Source organism: Pinus tabuliformis, chromosome 4_2 (assembly GCF_031772625.1).
Source record: "Pinus tabuliformis cultivar Carrire ecotype Pingquan chromosome 4_2, CPIR1, whole genome shotgun sequence".
Taxonomy (NCBI): Eukaryota; Viridiplantae; Streptophyta; class Pinopsida; order Pinales; family Pinaceae; genus Pinus; species Pinus tabuliformis.
In genome coordinates, this window is record NC_142304.1 from 312,296,254 (window position 1) to 312,319,753 (window position 23,500).

The 23,500-nt window shown below is 40.9% G+C and overlaps 1 protein-coding gene across 1 annotated transcript in view; it reads right to left on the minus strand.

Annotated features, from left to right (window-relative positions):
- Positions 1–23,500, minus strand: part of LOC149169224 (pantothenate kinase 2-like) — a 403,110-nt gene that overhangs the window by 224,546 nt on the left and 155,064 nt on the right. Inside the window, exons 13-14 of the mRNA XM_089428613.1 lie at positions 20,150–20,194; positions 19,940–19,988 (exon numbers count right to left, since the gene is read on the minus strand). Of these exons, the coding sequence (XP_089284739.1) occupies positions 19,940–19,988; positions 20,150–20,194 (94 nt within the window). The remainder of the gene's footprint in view (positions 1–19,939; positions 19,989–20,149; positions 20,195–23,500) is intronic.

Sequence of the window (23,500 nt, forward strand, 5' to 3'; positions counted from 1 at the left end):
CTGGTAAAGATGCAGCCACCCCAAAGTCCCATGCCCACAGGAGTCAGGCACAGTGATCAACGCCATGACTGGTGGTTGGCTGAGGCAGTCTGCAACATTATTGGTGCTACCCTTCTTGTACTTAATGTTCAAATGGAACTGTTGTAGGTAGGTGGACCATTTCTGATGGCGATCATTCTACAACTTCGCTTGTGTCTATATGAACCGCAAGGGTCGGTGGTCTATGTGGATGATCGTTTCCTTCCCTAGAAGGTAATGCTTCCATTAACGGCAGGACTGCAAAATGGAATACATTTCTTTGTCATAAGTGGGATACTTTCGAACTATGTCTGAAAGAGCCTCATTATGGTAAGCCACTAGATGCCCCTACTGAATAAGAATTGCTCCAATAGCATAGTCGAAAGCGTTTGTCTCAATCTCAAATGGTTGTTCCAGTTCTGGTAATGTTAGCATTGGTGCAAAGCAGAGGCGATGCTTCAACTCGACAAACGCCTTCTGTTGGATTTCGGACCAAAAAAATTTTGCTTTCGCTCTGCCTTTGTTGACTTGACTTAAAGGCCAAGTGATATGAGAGAACCCCAAAATGAACCTGCGCAAGAAATTGGCAAAACCCAGAAAGTTGCGAAGCTCTATTAGAGTGGTCGGGGCTGGCCAATCCCGAATGACTTGTATCTTGGTTGGGTCCACATGCACACCCTGCTCATCAATAATGCACCCCAGATATTGAACCTGGGTCATGCTAAAAGTGCATTTCTCCAAATTGGCACACAACTTATGTTGTCGCAGGGTTTGAAGGACCTGTCGAATATGGTGGAGATGCTCTTCCCAACTTTGGTTGAAGATCAAGATGTCATCTAAACACACCACCACAAATGCAATGATGAAGGGTTGCAAGATATCGTCCATCAATCTCATGAAGGTTGTGGGGGCATTCGTCAACCCAAAAGGCATGATCAACCATCCGAAAACACCCTCCTTGGATTTGAAGGCAATCTTCCACACATTGGAGGGTTCAATAGCCACCTGGTGATAACCAAACTTCAAGTCAATCTTGCTGAAATATTTGGCCCCCTTGAGCTGGTCCAGAAGGTCATCAATCCGTGGGATTCGGTACCTATTCCGGATAGTGATCTTGTTCAGCACCCAATAGTCAATACAGAGTCTCCAAGTCTCGTCCTTCTTCTATAACAATACAATCGGGCTTCCACAAGGCGATGAGCTTGGCCTGATGTTCCCTTTCTGTAACAGCTCCTAAATCTACCTCTTGATCTCATCGTTATCCAGAACAAAGCGTCGATAGATCGTTCCATTGGGTAGTGGCACGCCCGGGGTCAAATCGATGGAGTGCTTGACCTGACAATGCAGAGGTACCCTTGTAAGTGAGGCAAAAATGTCCGTGTAGTCCTCCACGACCTTGTCCATCTGTTGTTGCTGTGCGGAGAAGCCTTGTCTGGAAGTCGTGGCGACAACCTTCTTCTTGCCCTGAGGGCGAATCATAAGGAAAAAAAATTTCTTAGTCTGGGAAATGATCTTACTGCATTGCTTTGCAGTGATCAAAGAGATGGCGATAGGCGGGGCTACCTCTGGTATCCTATACAACTTATAGCCCAAAGTAATAATCACAGAGAGAGGTCTAGACTCATATATAGCATGTCGCTTCCACAAGCATGGTTGTCCTATTAATACATCACAAACTTCATGAAGAGCAACATCACACAGTACCTCATTTGTGAAAGGCTTGATGTTGCCGGGAAGGCGGCACTGTTGGCTGACGCAGAGATGCCGTCCTTGGTGAAGCCACTCGATGGTGTATGGTTGCGGATGTGTTGTCATCGGTAGGCTCAACCGCTTCACGACTTTTGTTGAAATATGATTCTTTTGGCTCCCGCTATCGACAATGAACTGCAGCAGAGAACCCTTCACCCACATCTGGGAGTGGAAGAGGCGTTCCCCCTCCTCTAGATATTCAAGCTCATTCTTCTGGATCTTGGTGGTGGCCATAGTGGCACTGAGCTCCGCATCAATGATCTGCTTCCCTTTGTCATTCCCCTTGTCGGGTTCTGACTTAGAGTCAGAACATGTGTCTGAATCGGAAGCCTTCAATATGGCCACCAATGACTACTTGGCCCAACACTCACTTGTGTTGTGAGTGGAACTCTTATGGAACTCACACCATTGTCCCGTGTCCTTTGTCTTCATTGTGTTGTTCTTTGCTTGCGGTTTCAGCGGGTTGTCCTGGGTTGCCCCGCCTTGGCTTTGGCCTTTTCTTTGTGGTTTGGGGGTGCATTTTCCTTGCTTCAGATTCGCAAACCCAAAGTCTCGCTTCTTCGATTTAAACTTCTGTTCGATCTTGACAGCGTATCAGTATGCCGTGTCGAACGAGGAGATGTCCAGGAACTCCGTCTCGTCCTAGATGTGTTGGAAATACTGAGAGGGGGGTGAATCAGTATTTATTTTCAATTGTTACTTTTACCAGTTAGATCACTTATATTTAGAACACAAAATGAACAATAAGAATAAATGCTTTTATTAATTTCTTCTTTACAATAAATCAAGTACAATCTATGTAGGGCTCCAACCCTAGATGAAGACACTGATCTTCAATCTCCCAAACTCCAACCTATATTTGCCAAGCACCAACTTGGACTTCCAAGGCTCCAACCTTGTCAATTTTGAGGCACCAATCCCAGGGGCTCCAACCCTATATCCGGTTCAAGCTCCAACCTAGTCTCTTGAGGACTCTGATCCTCTAGGGCTCCAACCCTATCTTCCAAGGCACCAACCTTGTTTTTTCGAGGCTCCAACCTCTTGGGCTCCAACCCTTAGCTTCACTTTGTCAAGATGTATTTGGTTATACTTCACGGCTCCCAATGTCTTCTTCAATGAGCCCTGTCTATCTTCGTCTTCACTGTAGTCTCCACGTTATGTCATCAATGACAACCTTGATCTCTTCACATGAAGGTGTCTCCGCTGTCCTTCATGGTACCCAAACAAAATCTCCAAGGTCACTTCATGATGACTTCAGCAATGCATCATGATCTCCAAGAATCTTCAAGATCAGCTAAAGCTTCTCAACAAGATGTCTTCAATAAGCTTCTAGATGACTCTTCAAGGTATGCTCAAGATCAACTCCAACTGCTCTTCAAGATCTACAAGGTTCCAAAATAGTCTTCAAGATAATGCTTCAACACAAGTCTTCAAACAATGCTTAAAGAAGGTCTTCCAAAGTGATGTTTCAGCTGCTCCAAGGTACTCTCCAAGATTTGATACAAGAAGCTGCTCTCAAGTCTGCACTAACAAGGTTTTAAATCTGCACAAGAGATCTTCTAAGGGCTATCCCAGTAAAGGCTTTCAAGGTACTTCAATACTGCTTTAAGATGTCATCCTAAGAGTTCCAAGGTGCCTTCAAAGCTGCTCTAAGGCACTCTCAATACAATCCTCAAGATTGCCTGCTCTAAGGCTGCTCCACAAATATTCTTCAAGAGATGTTTCTCAAAAGGGAACTGCTTAAACACTTGTTTTAACCTTTCAACTAAGGTCTGCAACTTCCAAAAGAACTTCAAGGTATATCTTAAACATTGTAAGGTAACTCCACAATTTTCCTTCAACTCGGTCTAGTTTTACTGTAGTGCTACAGGTCTGCTGCTCTGAGGTTTGCTCTGCACTAAAAAAATCTTTGAGGTTCAAGCCCAAAATTCTAGGTCTGCTGCTCAAAAATTGCTCTGTCCAGATGTCACTAAATCTGCAATCGAAGTCCAACACAGGTCTGAAATTATCTGTGCAATAGAGACTCTCTTCAGGACTGAAATTCAGTCTCCACAGGGCTGCTATCACAGGTCTGATTTTTGCTGGCCACAGAGAGGCTGAAATTTCAGTATTCAAAGATCTGTGGATTCTGCCCTAAAACGTCTGCTCTCAAGGTCCAATATCTTGTTCATATATAATCCCAGAACCCACACTAATATATTAAGAAACCTCAGATCTGAATATTATCTCCCTTGTTTGACTGAATTACCTTTTTCATCTGTCTTTCACCGAAATTTCTTGCATGGAATGAGTGTTAAGACTTGTATTAATAGTGATTACGTCTTCCAAATGAAGGGACATGTCCCTTGACTGAGAGGCCGACTTGCATGAGTGAGTGTAGGTCGGCTTGCAATAAAATATATATTTCTCAACTTAAAAATTCATTTTCTCAGCAACCACTGGGAGTTTCGGGGAAAGTAAGGGCTCATTAGGAGGAGGAAAAATTCCTCTTTAAGATGGTCTAGGTCCCATTGAGAAAAGATGCCTCTAAGGTGGCAGAAATAATTTTTCTTTGTGACTGTCCTTAAATTTTATGCATAAAAAGTTTGAGACAGCATGAGGAATGTTTGGTACAGTATGGCTTCTCCATTGTTATAGAGTCATAATGTCATCATGATATGCTTCATCCATGTCATCTTGATATGTCATAGTGTCATCATGTACTAGTGTAGTGCAGTGATATGACATAGGTAGCTTCATCATTAGGAAAGTTCCAAGATAGTAAGATAATCTTCCAACCATCAAATGAGATCTTCCATGTCATCATTTAATCTTCCAACCTTCATTAAGTACCATCAAGTGTGGCCATTTAAGAGTATGACATCATCAAAAGTATGTCTTCATCAAGTATAATCCTTCACATCACGAGGTTGTATATTGGCACTTAGGATCTAGATCATCAATCAAGGCACACGATTGGCAATTAGCAACATCATAGTTAATTCAACTACTTCTTAGGGCTTCCTTCATTAGTGGTTTGACTTCTCCATGACTTGACACCTTCATTGATGTTATCCTAGTCAACCAACCACCAAGAGTCATGGCATCATCATCTGGAGCCGAGCATCTCAAGAATATTGACATCCCAGTCAATGGCGTATTGACATCAATGACAACCTTGATTAACAATATGTACTTGTGTAGTCAGCTGCGGTACTTGAGTACCAAATGCTGCTCAGAATCCTTGATACCGAACTTCATGCAGACAGTATGGAAAAAAATTGTGAACCCCGGCACATCTTGGTCCCTTCCCTACCGTAGCGTGGTCCACTTTATGTATTTATCTTCATAGCTCCCGACAGGGTAATATTGTTCCTTGATGGCGTCTTGGAAAGAATCCCAAGTGGGTGCGGCTAAAAACAGTGACGATTTCCTCTCGTCCTTTTGCTCACAGTACGTTTCCCACCAGTCCTTGACATGTGGGGCGGCTTTGAGAAGTGCAAAAGTAATTTTTTCCCGATTGGAAAAGTCATGAACTGAAAAATATCCTTCCAACATATTCAACCATTTATCTATGGCGTCTGCATCTATCTGGCCCTCAAATATGGGAATATCAAAGTTAATTTGCACCTTAAAGTGTTGAAGAATCTAGGGCATTCAGAATTAAAGTGATTCTTCTTAACATGATAACAATTTGTGAAGTGTTTTTACTCTCTATCTTAGCTTGATCTTCTTTACATTATTAGTGTGTGTTTACTTCATCAAACTGCTATCAAAAAGAAAGAGACAAGAACACAAGATGTTTGGCATTATGCCAAGGCCAAAACCTCTCCCTCTTGGAGAGGAAACCCGCACAAAATTCTTCTTAGAGAGATTCCAATTGATGAATACCAAGACCATGACCCTTGACTTATTCTGCCACTCCAAGACCAAGACATCAATCCTCTTCTCTATCACTGCTGAGATCATCAGCATTGTTGCACCATTGAAGCCATCACTACTGCATCACTAAGATCTTCACTGCTGCTTCTTCATCATGTCAAAAGAAGTCTATTGAGATCCTTACTGTGATCCTTATTCTATGCTTTCATCGATGCACCGAGAGCTTCACTATGACAATCACCATGATGACTATCTCATCATACCTCCATCATTGTATTCTAGCTGAGATCATCAACACATTAACTGTGAGAATGCCGAGAGTGTATTTCTAGACTGTGATTACAAGAGTGGGATCTTATTCTGATACTGTGAGACTACATAAAGTCAGTGAGGGTTTCGAGCCCTTCTTCATCATATGTATATATAGACTATTAGGAAATAGATCCACCGAGACTGTGATAATGTTCCTCCTTGTACTGAGGTCTTCTCTAGAACCATGATACCCATCCGAGAGATGTCAAGCCACTGTTCTCACCGAGATTTCACATCATTGTATTTATACTTATCACTGAGACTGCGGATCAGATCCCTGTACCCATCTGAAGTGTTTGCTTGTCTTATTGTGCCATCCGAGCTGCAAAGGTACGTCCTCCTGTAGTGCGGATCTCTGTTCCAATATCCATCCGAATGGTATGGTGATGCTTCTTCATCCGAGACCCAGAACACTTGCCCTCCTGTAGTGCAGATTTGCTCCTATACCCATACGAAATTTCAGAGAGGAAATTGCGAGTTCTATACCTCAGATTTGCGGATACCTTGACAGGGTATTTATAGTGGTTTGTGCTCCCAAAATAAGCCGACTTGAATACATGAACCGACATGTCTATTATTCTAGGCCGACATGACTGCCATTTATACATTTAATTTAATATTGAAGCCGACATGATGAATTCCTTATCAATTTGCTTGCAGACTTCTTGTGCTTTCTAGTGGACGATTGATCTTGGTCTTTGGAGGGCTGCTACACACTTTTGTAGACTTGTATACATTTACATAGGTTCATGAAGAGCTTCTTTACAAATGACATAACTCTTTGACATATTAATAAATCCTAAAGACATCAAGAAGAAGTCTTTTGACCTATGACACTTCTTGCTCACGAAACCCATGTAGCAAGGCATACGAAAATAATTTATTCTCTTTTATTACATCATTTACAAAGATCATGCCATTATGAAGACCGAACCTAGTTACACTTTCTTCAACAAAAGGAGTGGCGCCTCCAGAGTGGCTATTGGAAGAAAATGCATCGCGTGTGGGTAGCCATCAGAGGATCTGAGCAAAGTTATCCATCATTGCGTTCCTCTGTCGCTCGAGACGTTCCTCGAGCAAAATATTTTGAAAGGATCTCCTACCCCCTCATCTTTCTTTTCTGCTACCATGGGAGGTCGTCGGGGTTTGCGAGGCTAGTCTTGCATCAATTCAACCAGTTCGAGCCCTAACTCCTTATACCCTGACTTCGTTGGGGACATGCAAAGAAAACTGAGAAAGAGCAAACCGCTTTGATACCACTGACCCAAAATTAAACAGGAAGGCAACAAATTACAGATATAACCATAAATACAGAGATGCAGCAGAAATAACACTTCATTTCATTAATATCAAAATACTGAAATACGCTTACAAATAGAATGGAAATAAACTAGCTCGGGCGGTGGCAACTCATCTCTAAGAAGAGATGTGGTGGCTACATGTCTCTGAACTATGTTACAACTTACAATGAGGCTCAAGGGCCTATTTATTATTGAAAACAAGGGAGAACCTTAAACAACCAAAATGCTAACCCCAAGAGATGTAACGCCAAGAGTTTGTGGGCCACGTTGGGGTTAGTTGGGCAGCTAACTTCACAGGGTCGTAACTTGGTTATATTATCTTCATTTGGTGCGTATGATACCTTATTGAAAAGGTTTTTCCGAGTACTAAAGGATTTGTGACAAGCCCCTGCCTACAGCTACGGGCCTACTGCGGACCTCAAAAAACCACAGTTTGGGGGGTCAAAACTGTGTCGGAAGTTTAGGACCCGAAAAACTGCTAAAAATAGTAAATGCTAAAATAAACAAGGAAACAGATGAAACCGACTAGAGATCTAGGTGGAATAGGCGAGTGACTACCAATATCCACCTAGATCAAGATGCACTCAAGAAGAAATAAGGATGATGGAAAGAGATAAGCCCTCAAATGGAAATAATCCTACCGCTTTCTCTGCTCATGCTAAAAGCAAAAACAATGTTGGTCCAAGAAGACAAGGTTAAGGATTTAAGTCGGGATTCAAAGAAGGAAGAAAAGGAAGATGCTTCAATTGCAACATGTTTGGCCACTATGCTAGAGAATGTCTTCACAAGAAGGATACTCCAAGGGATGATGACAACAACAACCATAACAACTTCAAAGGCAATGGCAATCAAAGGAACAACAAAGGAAAGAGGAATGCTCCCGCTATTTGATATGGAAATGGTCGTCCTGCCAAAAGGTCATGAAACTCTAGGTCTGAGGAAACTAATGTGGTAGATAAGCAAAAAGACTTTTATCTTATTTCTGCCCTCACCACTGCCTCTCCTCCGGATACATTTGATCATTGGTTGGTTGATACTGATGCCTCAAGGCACTTCATTTGGTACAAGGAGACCCTCTCAAATTTGGATGAAAAGAAGGCAAATTTGGAGATCATACTTGGGGACAATGCCACCTACCTCGTGAAAGGGATTGGAGTTTTCACTCTTCACTTGAATCAAGGTCAAATCTTTCATCTACAAGAAGTACTGTATGTAGTTGATTTGAAAAAGAACTTGGTATCTATTTCTGCGATGGAAAATAAAGGCTTCAAGGTAACATTCGTTGATGGGAAGGTATTTGTTTGGCAAAGGAACCCGAAAGATGCATTTACACTTGGATTTAGGGTTGAAGGTCTCTATTAGGTTGGAGGAATTCCTTTGGGAGCTATGACTTGCAATACTTCTCCTCAATTTGAATTATGGGACCGAAGATTTGCTCACCTTCATTACAAAGCCTTACTTGATGTAAGGAAGATGGTCACAAGTATGCCCAAATTTGACATAGATCATGAAGGAGTTTGTCAAGGTTGTGCAACTAGAAAACACATAAGGGGACCATTCCCTTCAAGTGAAAGTCAAACTATTGATATTTTTCAATTGGTTCATTCTGATCTATCAGGGATGTTGCTTGTAACATCTTTGGAAGGATGCTTGTACTATGCAATTTTTGTGGATGACTTATCTCGCAAAACATGGATCTATTTCTTGAAGAAGAAGGACGAAGTGTTCAAATGGTTCCACTCTTTCAAAGCCTTGGTCAAAAATCAAATAGGGAAGAAGATAAAAATATTGAGGACTGATAATGGAACTAAATATGAGTCAAATGAATTCAATGACTATTGTAGAGAAGTTGGCATTAAGAGAGGGACCACTACTGCATATACTCCTGAGAAAAATGGAGTTGTCAAAAGGAAGAATCGAACAATCATAGAAACTACCCATGCTATGCTTCATGAACAAAGCCTACCGAAGTTCTTATGGGGAGTCGTTGCTGACACTGTTGTATATGTTCAAAATAGATGCCTGCATCAAGCATTGGACTTCAAGAAACTCGAAGAAGTTTTCACCGGTAAGAAACCTGATATTTCTTATTTTAGAATTTTTGGTTGTCCCGTATATTTTCATGTACCTGTTACCGATTAAACTAGCAGGGGACCTAAGGGGAATCCCTAAATGGCAAATGCTAGGCCAAGGGCAACAAATGGAGTCTTAGCCCAATGTCACCTTAGCTAAGGCTCCCTTCTATTTACGGACTTTCACCGATGGGAGGAGACTTCGTATGTGTGGAGTCACTAACGAAGGATAAGTCAATGGATATGAGTGACCCGAATAACCCTTTCCTAGAATTTAAAGGATAAAGATTGCCTGCTTTGTAAGCAAGGTACTAGGTAATCTAGGGGAAAGAAGAGAGGAATTGAGGGTTAGGTTTATGGGATAAGGCATGTGAAGGAGTTTCCCAATCCCTGAAATCCTTGTTAGAATTGGTATCCCGAATGGTTCTTGAAGAATGGTCTTTCAAAGGAGTGGGACCACACGGGGCCAAGTGGAACCAATCTAGGGCATGAGCAAGGAATATAGCAACCAATGATATTCTTACCCTAGACAACGTGGAGAAATGATCAAAGAAAATGTAATTACTCAAAGATGTTGGTTTGACCCTGGGGAGTGCTAGCCTTAGGGATGGCAGAGAAAATTTTGGTTCCGCAGCTAGGGCTTGGCTTTTCTCCCAATTCCACCATTGGAATTACTTCAAATTTGGAGGAGGGCTAGAGGAAAGGCCAGCGCAAGAGACCCTAGGAGATCGAATTTTTTCAGTGGCTAGCTTGTCGAGAAATTGATGCACTACCCCAATCTATCTAGACTTGGGAGAAGGTAAAAGAATAAGAGTTTTGGTGACCACCCTTGGTAGACCAGTGCCTTAATCCTTGGGAGAATGGAGTCTATGTTGATTATGTGTAAGATTTCTTGGTTCCCAGTCAAGTAAGACTTAAAATTACTTCACAAAACCTTCTAGGTCAAATGAAAGAAATCTTGCAGCTTTTATACTTCAAATGCACAAGAGGAATGGTTTATGAAGGTCATATTTTACCCCTAGGAGATTTCGCTCACACTACATGGCCCATACATGGAGAGAACGTTATAATAGAGACAATCCCACAATATTAAGCAATAATTTGCATGTAGCAATTACCTCTAAAACAACAAAAATCCCAATCCAGCATATACAACAAAAGTAACAAGAATAACATCAAAATTTCGTACTTATTGTTGATTTGGGGTAGCATCAGATGTGCTCTAGACATGAAATTTGGTGGAGAGGTTGGGGCACAAGAGATCTCCAATACCCAAAAAGGGTTTGGGCAGATTCTAAACGGATCAAGAGATATTAAAATAATTAATATTTTTAATGGAGTCCATAAGTCTAAACTTAGGGAAAATAAAATATTAATATGTATTAATGTGAATCTGTGTTAGAGTGGTCCAAAAGACATGGATCAAGCCAGATCTAATATTAGTCATTCATTAGGGACTTAATCTCGGCCGTTGAGATGTCAACAGGAAAAGTATAAGAGGAGGCTTGAGGGTCACTTGGAGAATACACCGGAGTGATCAGTCATTCTATTCTCTAGAGCAGGGTTTGCTAAAAGAGATAGAATCAGTGATCAGGAGAGCAGCAGAGGGGCATTGAGTACAGAGAGACAGAGAGGCAGAGACAGTGTCGGGAGAGCAGTAGAGGGGCATTGAATACAGACAGACAGAGAGGCAGAGACAATATCGGGAGAGCAGCAGAGCAGCGAGAGAGAGAGACGCAGGAGCATCTAGTGCTCACACAGGGCCACGCAGAGGCAGCTAAGTGCTGCGCAGAGCACCAGAGAGGCCAGTGTAGCTGACGCAGAGGCTTGGAGAGCTGACACAAGGCCTCCTGGGGCTGACGCAGGCCAAGATAGGCTGACGCAGGGCCAGCGCTGGGCTAAGAGAGGCTGACGCATTCCAGATTGGGCAGACGCTGGGGTTTCTTGGGCAGAATGGTGTTGAGTAGCTGCCGGAAGGATAATCCGGGGTTTCTGCCAGTAGATTTGTCAGAAACTAAGAGGTATCACTGCCAAGGAAATTCTATGTTGGGTAGGCCAGTTTCGGCACCCAAATTGTACTCTGATATTGTTTAATAAGAAAACCCTCATATAGTTGCATCGGTTTTCCCACATTGGGTTTTTCTGGGGACATTAGCGAACTTATGTAGGCTCAAAAGCCCAACAGTCACGTCTATTCATCCTCAACGTTTGCTATAAATACATGATGCCTTAGCCTCATTTGGACACACTCATCTTCACACTTCTCTCTCTCCTCATTGATTGGGTACGATTTCTGGGCCTCTCTCTCTCCACACGTCAAAAATTTCAAGAGAGCGAAATTTCAAGAGGCCAAAATTTTAGGAGAGTGAAATTTCAGGAGGCCGAAATTTCAGGAGACGGAATTTCTGGACAGTTTGACCAAACGTTGACCAGCATGTGTTGATCTCCTTTGACTGTGCTTTTGTGGGGGCTATCTCTGTTTGGGCAAGCCGCATTTCTGGGCACAGAAATCGAGGCTAAATATTGATTGTTGACCAACTTTGACTACAGCTAGGGCTGACTGCAGGTGGACTGTTTGACCAGACTTTGACTGGGCTAATTTCAGACTGTTTTGAGGGTCATTTTGTCTTGTTGTTTGGAGGCTGAAGTTAACTGAAGTTGACCGATTTGTTGAGGGTCAAATCTGCCCTGTTGACCAGCAATGACTTTTTTGGTTAGGGCTCTTTTGCTGCTGTTATAAATTATCAGATTTGTAAATTGTACTATCTCTCTCTGCTGAACTATTGAAGACTATAAGAAGAATTGATCAAGGGTTTCCCCACATTAGAGTTTTTCCCTGGCTGGTGCCACATCTTGTGTCCTCTTGTCTTGGCTTGTCTTCTATTGTTTATGTTTATATTCTATTTGCATTTTACTATCATGTTGATGTGATTATTAAACTGGATATTGATATCAGGCTAATAAAGAAATTAAAGTAAAATTGCTCTAAAGCATAGAACATACCATTGTTGCCTAAAATTAACATGGTATCGAAGTTGAGGTGAAGGCAAAGCCCAAGCAAGAGTGAAAGAGCAATCACCAAAGATAGTTGGACAAGGACAAAAGGTTCAATGGGTTCCTCCATCCTACTTCCCGGTTAAAGACAAGCTCCATGATAAATCTGACTATCATTAATGGAAGATGTCTCTTGATTTGACCTTAGAAGAAAAAGAAGTGATGGACTATGTCCAAGGCAAAATCCCTGAACCTCCTTCAAATGCACCAGCTGCTACAAAGACCAAGTACAATAGGGCTAAAGTCAAAGCAAAGTCAAGGAAGACCAGGATTCAAAAATGGAAGTAAGGTAAGATGCTTTGTTTGCAATAAGTTTGACCACTATGCAAGGGAGTGTCCAAATAGAAGGGACAGATCGCATGATCATGATCACAATCATTCTAGTGGCAATTCCAACAACAATGATCAAAGGAATGGCAGGTCCAATGGCAAAGGAAAAAGGAATGCGGGACATCAAAGAAATGGTCGACCCTCCAAGAAATCAAGGAACTCCAGGGATGAAGAATCAAATGTTGTTAACAATAAGCAAAAAGAGTACTATCTTATATCGGCCCTCTCCACTACCTCTCCTCCGGACACTTTGGGAAATTCGCTGATTGATAGTAGTGCCTCAAGGCACTTCACCAGATACAAGGAATCCCTCTCTAATCTGATAGAAAAGGAGACAAACTTGGAGATCATCCTTGGAGATGATGCCACCTATCCCTTGAAGGGACTAGAGAATGTTACCCTTCAATTGAATCAAGGTAACACTATTCATTTGCAAGAAGTAATATATGTACCTGCTCAAGAAGAACCTGGTGTCCATTTCAGCCATGGAGGACAAAGGATTCAAGGTGGCATTAATGGATGGAAAGGTACGTATTTGGAAAAGAAACTTTAAAGATGCTTTTACTCTTGGATTCAGGGTTGACACTTTGTATCCAGTTGGAGGAAGTCCATTGGGAATCATGTCTTGCGACACATCTCTACAATCTGAACTATGGCATCGGAGGTTTGCCCATCTTCATTATAAGGCCCTACCCGATGTGAGACAGATGGTGACAAGTATGCTCGAGTTCAAAGTAGAGCATGAAGGTGTATGTCCGGGATGTGCCGAAGGAAAACTTATAAGGGGACCATTCCCCTCAAATAATAGCAAGACCACAGATATATTGCAATTGATCCACTCCGACATATCTGGTATGATGCCCGTAAACTCTTTGGGAGGATACTTATATTATCTCACCTTTACAGATGATTATTCTCGCAAGACCTGGATCTACTTCTTGAAGAAGAGGGATGAAGTGTTCACCTGGTTCCAACACTTCAAAGCCTTGACCGAAAACCAATCTGAGAAGAAAATCAAGATATTGAGGACTAATAATGGGACCGAGTACGAATCCAATGAATTCCAAGATTATTGCAGAGAAATTGGCATTAGGATGGAGAATACAACGCCATACACTCCTGAGAAGAATGGTGTGGCTGAAAGGAAGAATCACTCTATTGTCGAAGCAATTTGTGCCATACTTCATGATCAAGGCCTTCCGAAGTTCATATGGGTTGAAGCTACAAATATCGTCGTGTATGTTCAAAACCGATGCCCTCATAAAGCATTGGACTCCAAGACTCCCGAAGAAATGTTCACTGGTAAGAAACCTAATTTAGAATTTGTGGAAGTCCCGTATATTTTCATGTGCCGAAAGAGAAAGAATCAAATTGGGTGCATCTGGGAAGAAATGAATCTTTGTGGGCTATAGTGAAAATTTTAAGGGATATAGAATTTATGTGGCTGGTCAAAAGGAAGTTGAGATAAGTCATGATGTCACCTTCGATGAAGATATGGCCTTTAGGAAGATCAACAACCTCCCTATCCTAAGGAAGGACAAAGAAGCTGACACCGTAAATCGGGGTGCAAAAGAAGACGAAACAATCCCTGATGTTGATGAACCTATGGATCCTATTGATCCTCCTCCTCATGAGCCCTCCTACTCCAAAAGGAGACCCTCATGGCTTAGGGAGACTCTCAAAGATGTCGAGAAACACATTGCACCAAGGGGGACTTTCCGTGAAAGCAAGAAGTCGAACAGGTATCAAAGATATTTGACCGCCATGAGCACTATCATTCAAAGTGAGCCTCCAACATTCGAAGAAGTCAAAAAGCATCAAGAATGGAAGGATTCTATGAATGAAGAATACAAGCCAATTATGAAGAATGATGTCTGGGATGTGGTCCCTAGACCCCAGGACAAATCGGTTGTCACCTCTAAGTGGCTCTACAAAATCAAGCACGGAGCTAATGGAAGTGCAGAAAAGTTCAAGGCTCGCTTTGTTGCTCGAGGCTTCTCTCAAAAGGAAGGTGTGGATTACGATGAGATATCTACACCTGTTGCCCGATACACCATCCGCTCAATCATAGCCCTTGCTGCCTCGCAAGGATGGAACCTACATCAGATGGATGTTAAGACCACTTTCTTGCATGGTTCAATCAAAGAGGAAGTCTATGTGGAACAACCTGAGGGGTTTGAGGATCATGATCGAGAATCTCATGTATGCAGGTTGAAAAAAGCTCTCTATGGATTGAAGCAAGCACCTCGGGCTTGGTATGAGAGGATTGATAGTTATCTGATGAAGCTGGGATTCACTAGAAGTGAAGCCGATCCGAACCTTTACTTTAAGGTTGAAGATGATAAACCTCTCATTCTGGTACTTTATGTGGACGACCTCTTTCTGACAGGTGCGGACCCTCTCATTCACAAATATAAGAGGGAGTTGGCTTCTAAATTTGAGATGAAGGACCTAGGACCGATGCATTATTTCCTAGGGTTGGAGGTATGGCAAAAGCTAGGTGAAATTTTCCTCTCTCAAGGAAAATATTGTGAAGATATTGGAAAGATTTGGAATGGTGGACTACAAGCCTCTGACTACTCCGATGGAACTTAACTTTAAGAAGTTATGTGGTAGTGTTGCTGGACCTGAATTGGGAAATGCTTCCGAGCATCGTCAACTCATAGGAGCACTGATGTTCTTGGTGAACTCCCATCCGGACATAAGTTTTACAGTTAACACATTTAGCCAATATATGGTTGAGCCTCATCATATACATTGGATTGGTGCCAAGAATCTTCTGAAATATCTTCGGGGCACAATCACTCATGGACTGAGATACACTGCAGGAGATGTGAGGTTGCATGGTTATTTTGATGATGATTGGGTTAGCAATGTGGTGGATTGCAAGAGCACTTCTGGATATTGTTTTTCTTTGGGTTCTTCTTCGATATCCTGGATGAGCAGGAAGCAGAAATCAATTGCCTTGAGCACTGCCAAGGCCGAATACATAGCTGCTAGTATGGCCTCCTGTGAAGCTGTCTAGTTGAGGTAGCTCTTCAGTGAGATATTTGGACATGTTCTGGATACAACCGTGATCATCTGTGACAACCAGAGTGGGATCCGATTATCAGAGAATCCCGTGTTTTATGATCGCTCCAAGAATATAGATATCAGGTACCACTTTATCCAGGATATGGTACAACGAGGAGCAATAAGGCTCCATCACATTGGGACTGATGAGCAGGTCGTCGATATTCTGACAAAGCCCCTGGGGAAGGTCAAGTTCTTGGCCTTCCGAGAACGACATGGAGTCATGGGGAGACCCTCTTATGAGGGTCCTATATGAGATGGACATTGATCTCTGGGAGCTCCGGAGGGCTTGGGGTTCAGCGTTCCCCTAGTGGTTTGCTGTGTACAGGGTGAGTGATTCAGCCTTCCCCTGCAATACACCTTGGCGACATGTAGGCAGGATGAGTCGTTTATCCTTCTCCTATTGGGACATCCTACCCATGTAGTCTGGGACTCATGGGAAGTACCTCTCATCTGGCCAATGAGTAAGGAAATGAGAATAGTGACCATATTACTACCGATGGATGCATAGTGTACTACCGTACTCCCTATGCTAGGATGACCTATATTGATCTGTGATCAATTGGAACTGACTTCGGGTCAGTAAGAGTGGTATGACACACTCTCCTTTGATTGGGACTGACTTCGGGTCAGTAGAGAATGGTATGATACATTCTCGATCACTTCTTCTTCTTCATAGTTCAGCACAGCATAGTAGAGCAGAGCAGTGTATTGATGGCAAAGATAGTATAGATCAGCAAATGGATTAGCAGATGGGGTTCTCCCTAGCTGAGAGGGAGTGTTAAAATTGGCAACTAGGGCCAAACTCCACATGGGTCATCTTATTTATGATAGATGATATTTTTCTTGGATTCCCCTCTCCTAGAGGTGTAGGATTGATCTAGAGATCATCCGATTCTGACATGTACAAATGAAGTTATGAATTTATTTTGATTATGGGCAAATTGTCAAGGTTGGCCAGCAAACTTATGTAGGCTTAGAAGCCCAACAGTCACGCCTATTCATCCTCAATGTTTGCTATAAATACACGATGCCTTAGCCTCATTTGGACACACTCATCTTCACACTTCTCTCTCTCTCTCCTCATTGATTGGGTACGGATTTCTAGGCCTCTCTCTCTCCACACGTCAGAAATTTCAGGAGAGCAAAATATAAAGAGGCCGAAATTTCAGGAGACTGAATTTCTGAACAGTTTGACCAAGCATTGACTAACATGTGTTGACCTCCTTTGACTGTGTTTTTGTGAGGGCCATCTTTGTTTGCAGGCCACATTTCTAGGCACGGAAATCGAGGCTAAACGTTCACTGTTGACCAGTGTTGATTGTAGCTAGGGCTGACCGCAGGTGGACTGTTTGACCAGACTTTGACTGGGTTGATTTCGGACTCTTTTGAGGGTTTTTTTATCTTGTTGTTTGGAGGTTGAAGTTGACCGATTTGCTGAGGGTCAAATCTGCCTTATTAACTAGCGTTGACTTTTCTGGTTAGGACTCTTTTGATGCCGTTATAAATTATCAGATTTGTAAATTGTACTATCTCTCTCTCTGCTGAACTATTGAAGACTATAAGAAGAATTGATCAAGGGTTTCCCCACAATGGGGTTTGTCCCTCGCTGGTGCCACATCTTGTGTCCTCTTGTCTTGGCTTGTCCTATACTGTTTATGTTTATGTTCTATCTGCAGTTTACTATCATGTTGATGTGATTGCTAAACTAGATATTAATATTGGGCTAATAAGGAAATTGAAGTAAAATTGCTCTAAAGCATAGAACATACTATTGTTGCATAAAATTAACAAGTTCCTTCTTATTTATAGGATTTTGAGGGGTACGAATGCCTATCTTTAGGTTGACTTGTCCCTTCATGTAGGCCAACTTGATCTTTGCATCATGACGAGGTCTTGGAGGGTCTTTTGACTCAAATAAATTTTCTTTACAATATGTAACATGCCCAAAAGGGTCTTTCATACATGACAATGACTCAATTGACTTGTAGACTCAATGACAAGCCCTAGAAGCACTCAATGGGTGCTTGACCTAAAAATATATTCCCCTTGAGCATGAAACCCATGCCTCAAGAATAACAATAATAAATTTATTTTTTCTCTTTACATTAAATACATAAAATCATGATTAAATATGTCATTATGAAGACCGAACCTAGTTACATATTTCAACGGATGGGAGCCGAGAAGCTAGAATAGATCTCCACAAAATAACAAGTATTTGTTGCATTGATGAGTATTTTTTAGACAATCTTAGGCTTGTGGTTATTCCTCCCCCTTTGAGAGGCAGTGAGGGCGGACATTGTATTCTCCATGTGTCATGCGCTATGGCCAGGATAACATTTGTAAGCCTAGTGAAGGCACTGGTAGGGAGAATGGTGGATTGGATAAGCATCTGGTACTGATATTCTTTGAGGATTTTGTATCCAAGATAAGTATAGTCTTGTGAGGACATACCTAGAGAACATTTGGATGGGGTATGTGCCTATAGAGGTGGTGGTGTCCTAATTTAGGCCTCCCAACATTTTGCTCTAAACTAGTGGAGACATAGAGCTTGTTAGTTAAGGCCTTGCTATTTTTGACAATGTTGGTTATGAAGATGCTTATCAATATAAATCCCTTCTTATGAGAATATTTCAATTTGAGAGTATCTAGTTGTGTCATACTCATTATGAATACCTCCCTAGTTAAGAGCGAGTGTTGAAAACATAACTCGTGTCGGTCTTCATAATGAAATTCAAATGTACTATTAATGTATTTATTATATTCATTTATTACATTCATTATTATTATTTTATTTCTAGTCAAAGCATGTTCTTCATGCTTATAGGGTTTATTGAGTCAAAAAGAAAATTCACTATGAGTCAAAGAAATGTAATTGAGTCAAAGTCCCATTTAGAATTTTGCAAAGAAAAAAAAAAATTCAATCAAAAAGGTCAATTTATCATCCACAAGACCAAGTCGGCCCTCCTGGACAAGTCAGCCTAAAGAGGCAGCTATTTGACCTACTGGACATGTATAAATACATGGAATTTGACCTCATTCACTCACTCATCATCCACATCGATTTATGTGATGAGACAAGAAGAAAAATCAGCGAAGTCAAAGGAGAGAGAAGGAGGTCAAAGGAGAGAGAGAAGATGAATTGATTCATGCCCTAGTTTTGCTCACACATGCAAATTTGTCTGAGGTACTGCAGGCCCGAAATTTGACGGAGTCGAAATTACAGGGGCTGAAATTTCAGGAAGGCCGAAATTTCACGAATTTACCAAATTTCAGAAGTCTGACCCGCGTTGACTTTTATTGAATTTGACTTATTGAAGAGACTTGGAGGGTTGACTTGGTGTCTTTGTCGCAGTCTTGGTTTTGGTCTTGGATCTTGGATATCTCACTTTGATCTGATTCTACAAAAAGAGGATCTTTCATGGGTTTAACCCCCTTGTGGGGTTTTACCCTGGCTTGAACCCTACATCTTGTGTTCTTTGTCTCTTGTGGATGTTCATATTTTGTATATTTTGGTAATTGCTTGATGAAGAGAACATAATAAAAAAGATAAAAAGCCAACAAATATTCACAAGTAATTATCAAGTAAGAGAAACCAACCCTAATCTACAAGCACATTGATTTCTCAACAAGATCTACACCTATAGTGAAAAGCTTCAACCTAGAGAAACTGAGACAAAAACCATAATACTGAGTCCCAATAGTAATTACAAGTGAGATGAACAAAGCATCATTAGATTGCTACAAGTCAAGGAAGTATCCAAATAATTCTTTTTGGTTATAAAAATGAAGCATCACATAAAACAACTCAGTTTCGTTCAAAAATACTACTAAAGAGTCAACTCCCTTGTTGGAATTCATAATACTTAATTGCACATGACATCCAACTTCCAAGTCTTTTTCAATCTCAAGATATTTCCTATCTTTCTAAGGTTCCAACCACTTCAAAGTTCTATATATAGATTGTCCCTTAAACCTTTAGTCTAGAAGTCAGTTGCAATTTAAAATTAATATCAATATTTAAAATATTTAGGCATCAAAATATTCCAACTCGCAAATGTGCCAACAAAAATATTGGAAAGTACATGGCATACCAAAACTGTGACATGAAAAGAATTCAGCACATTGCTTTAAAAATTGCAAAGATAAAAGTAGTCTTCCACATGCCTTATCAACTAGATCAGGCGAATGGTCAGACAGTATGGTGAACCAGTACCTGCAGACATTGCAAACATAATGAGAGTTATTTCAATTCAATCCTGATAGAATGAACATTAACTGCTGCGACTTACGTTATAAGCAAGGTATTCATAATCATTAGTGTGACCACCTCCGATCCAAACATACAAGATCAAAAAATAAAACAACCTCACTTACTGAAGTTCATTGGGATCCCCAAGGTCAACTGTATTTGGCTCATATCTGCAAACAACCAGATCATAGAATAAAAACAAAGACGAGAATTTTGTGTTCTCCTATAAATAAAAACTGGAATTCATGAAAGGAAAAACAGAATGACCATTAAGTATTAGAATTCTAGGTGATTGTCAAAAAGTATGTTCTTGAATCCTACAATGATTTCATTTCTCTCTTAAAGTATGTAGATAGACAATTTCAATTTTACAAATATAAATAAATAAATTGTAGAAGAACAGGTAACCGTTAGAACTAAAATTATGTACCATCTAAAAAAAATTAGTACAAAGATCTTAGAATAAGGTTACAAGCGCTCGTAATCACCTAACCAACAAATATATAGTGCAAACATGTGGTCAAAGCCAATTTAGAATGTGTCATTTAAGCCAAGTCCACTTTCAAGGTTAGCAACGAGTAAACTAACTGTCCAAATCACCATATAAGAGCTCAAAGATAGGGAATAGGAACAATACAGCACTTTTCTTTCACCAATAAAGATTAGCAGATTAAAAGTGGTTGCTAGACTAAAGCCCCACATATCAACATAATATTTAAGAAAGGTCAAAAACATTTGTTATTGATGTAAGATTAGCTTATCAGCTACCTGTTGCCCTTCACAAAACCCTCATAGAGATACACTCAACTGGGTGCAATTTGTTGTTGCTTGGACGAAATATTTTATGAACATCCCAAACCTTCTATTCTCCATTCATCAGTTACATTCCTATGCTCATCAGTCATTCACATATACTGGTGTATCGCTTCCCATGCCCTTGCTCTCAAATGTGCTAGATGATATTTCTTGTTGCTTCAGTTATTGTTTGGTATTTTCATTGCTTAACTTCCTCATCTAGAAATGATGCTAAGGTTTTAACTTCTGTAGATGTTAACATTAGATGGATGTTTTATCACTTTAAAATTAGTTAAGACGTTACCTTGTTACTATTTCCAATCATCTTGGACATAGTTGCTTCTGGATAAGTGTGCCTTAAGCTAGACTACTAGGTACTATTGGAATATCAGGGTGGGTAGCGTGATCATATCCCTTCCATACTTAATATTTCCGTTAAATACTTCTTCACTTTCCATCCCAGCAATAAAAAACAAGATTCCCCTAACCTGTGGTTGACTTACCAAAGGTCATCCAAGAAAGGGTCATAAAGAAAGATTAAAAAATAAAAAAAAGGAAGCCTCAAAAAGTCAAATGAAGCCAAATAAAGGGTTAAAGAGGTGAAGAGCAAAATAACTTTAAAAAAAGAAGAAACTACTTATGTGTCACCCTACCCCCCACCCCTCAAATAAGTAAGAGCATAATGCTTATGTCATGTCTCCAATTGAAAATTTTGTCAAGAAAATTCACAATTTTGTAATTTTGGCGATTAATATAATATTAGAGAAATAAAACATAGGAGAAATAAGTTGCGGAGGTATTAAATAAATTTTGAAGAAAAAGTCAAAGGATGGACTTAGGAAAAGAAAAAAATTAAAGTGAAGATAAGTCGTGGTGGTCACCAAAAAGGGAAATCGAACCCCCTAGGAGAAAATCAAACCACATGAAGAAGGGAACTCAAGGGTCGAATTAGTGGAGCCCACAAGAAAGGTTGAGCAGCAATTATAAAAGGAAGGCTAGAGCTTCATTTTGATCATTCTATTTTGGCATTTCATTTCTAATCTTGGAGGGTTTGCTTGAGTTGTTGAGCCAAGTCAACCAGTGCTGCTTAGCACAGGGATTTCCAAGTGGAAAATCCCAACTCTCTTTCGGTGAACCAAGAGTGTCACCCTAGGAGAAATTTGGAGTTGATTGGAGATTTCTTTTCTTGAATTTTGTGAGTCATTTCATCTTTGCAACAGGTGGTATGAATTTTTCAAGGAGGACGCAGTAGCAGAAATAGAGTTGCTTGGAGGTGGAAATTGCCGGGGAGATTTGCCTCAAGAATTTGCAAGAATTTCACTTGGAGGAGGATGAATTTCCTTGAGGAGTTTTGGAGCTAGAAGTGATTGCATTTGTGAGGGCTGAAATTTCCTCTCTAGGGCTTGTGCAGGGGTTTTTCTGGGCCATTTTGTTGGAGAAGTTGCTAGTAGCCTTGTGTCGGGAAATCGCTGGAATCTCACTCTACTATTTTAAGCACTAATTTCTCAGTCGTTGTCAGTTATTTTGGTGGAGGATTTTGGGTGGAGCAGCTATAGATTTTCTAGTAGGACGCAGGGCTGGGCAATGAGTGATTGCACATAATTTTTGGGTAATTCTGGGAGGCTGGAATTAGCCCAAAATCTTTATGGGCTTTGTTGGTCTAGGGTTGGAGAGAATTGTCCTAATTTTTTAGAATTTTTGGAGCATATTTGAGACCTCAAATATCAATTTGTCTGCGATAGCAGCGATAGTAAATTTTTGGGCAGAGCATACAACCAGTGAGCCTATTTCAGCGTGGAGTTTCCTTCATTCTCACCTGGGTTTTGCATGCTTGCTTTAGCAAGCCCAGGTGCACTCATTCCACTACATTTTGTACTCAAATTATCATTGGATATTTAATAAAATGGCTCAACTTTATTGTTTCTGCTCAACAATGTTCTAAATTTGTTGTTCTTGTGGAGATTTTAAATTGCATGATTATTTATTTTGCTATAGCTAGTTCATGTTTTGATATTTCACTGTATTTCTCTAGTTAGAATATTATAGTGGTATCAGAGCATGTTCTTGGCCAGCTGTGGGCTCGAGAGCATGTCATGACATGGCTATTTGGTGGAGTTGTTTATCGTCCTAGAGGCAAAGGCAGAGGTAGAGGAAGGGGTCGTGGTAGAGAAGACGAGCATGAGCATCTTTCTGATACAGAGTTTGAGAACACTAGAGACTACATGGGGGGCAATGGTGAAGATCAACCTAAGCACAGTGGGCGTGACCCAGTGTTGTGAAAATCGCGATATTATCGCGATTTTATCGTTTTATCGCGAGTCTTTCAGCAGAACGAAAATATCGCGAGTTTTATTCGAATTTATGACGGGTTTTTTTTTTTTGCCCGATTTTTTGGAAATTATCGCTAGTTTTTCAAATTATCGCGATTTTTTGGAAATTATCGCAATAAAATCGGAAATTATCATTGGAGTTCACGGCAGCGAGGTTTTATAACGATTTTTTGGGTTTTTGTGAATTCATTGCACAGTCACGCACGCGGAGGGCAGAGGAGCATTGGAGAGGTGTGGGAGACATTGCTGGAGAGGGTCTGAAGCTTTTCCAAGTGCTTAGAGGAGAAAATCAAGAGGTGGAGACCGATTTCTCCATAGAAATGGTATGGGGATCAAATTTTTTTGTTTTCA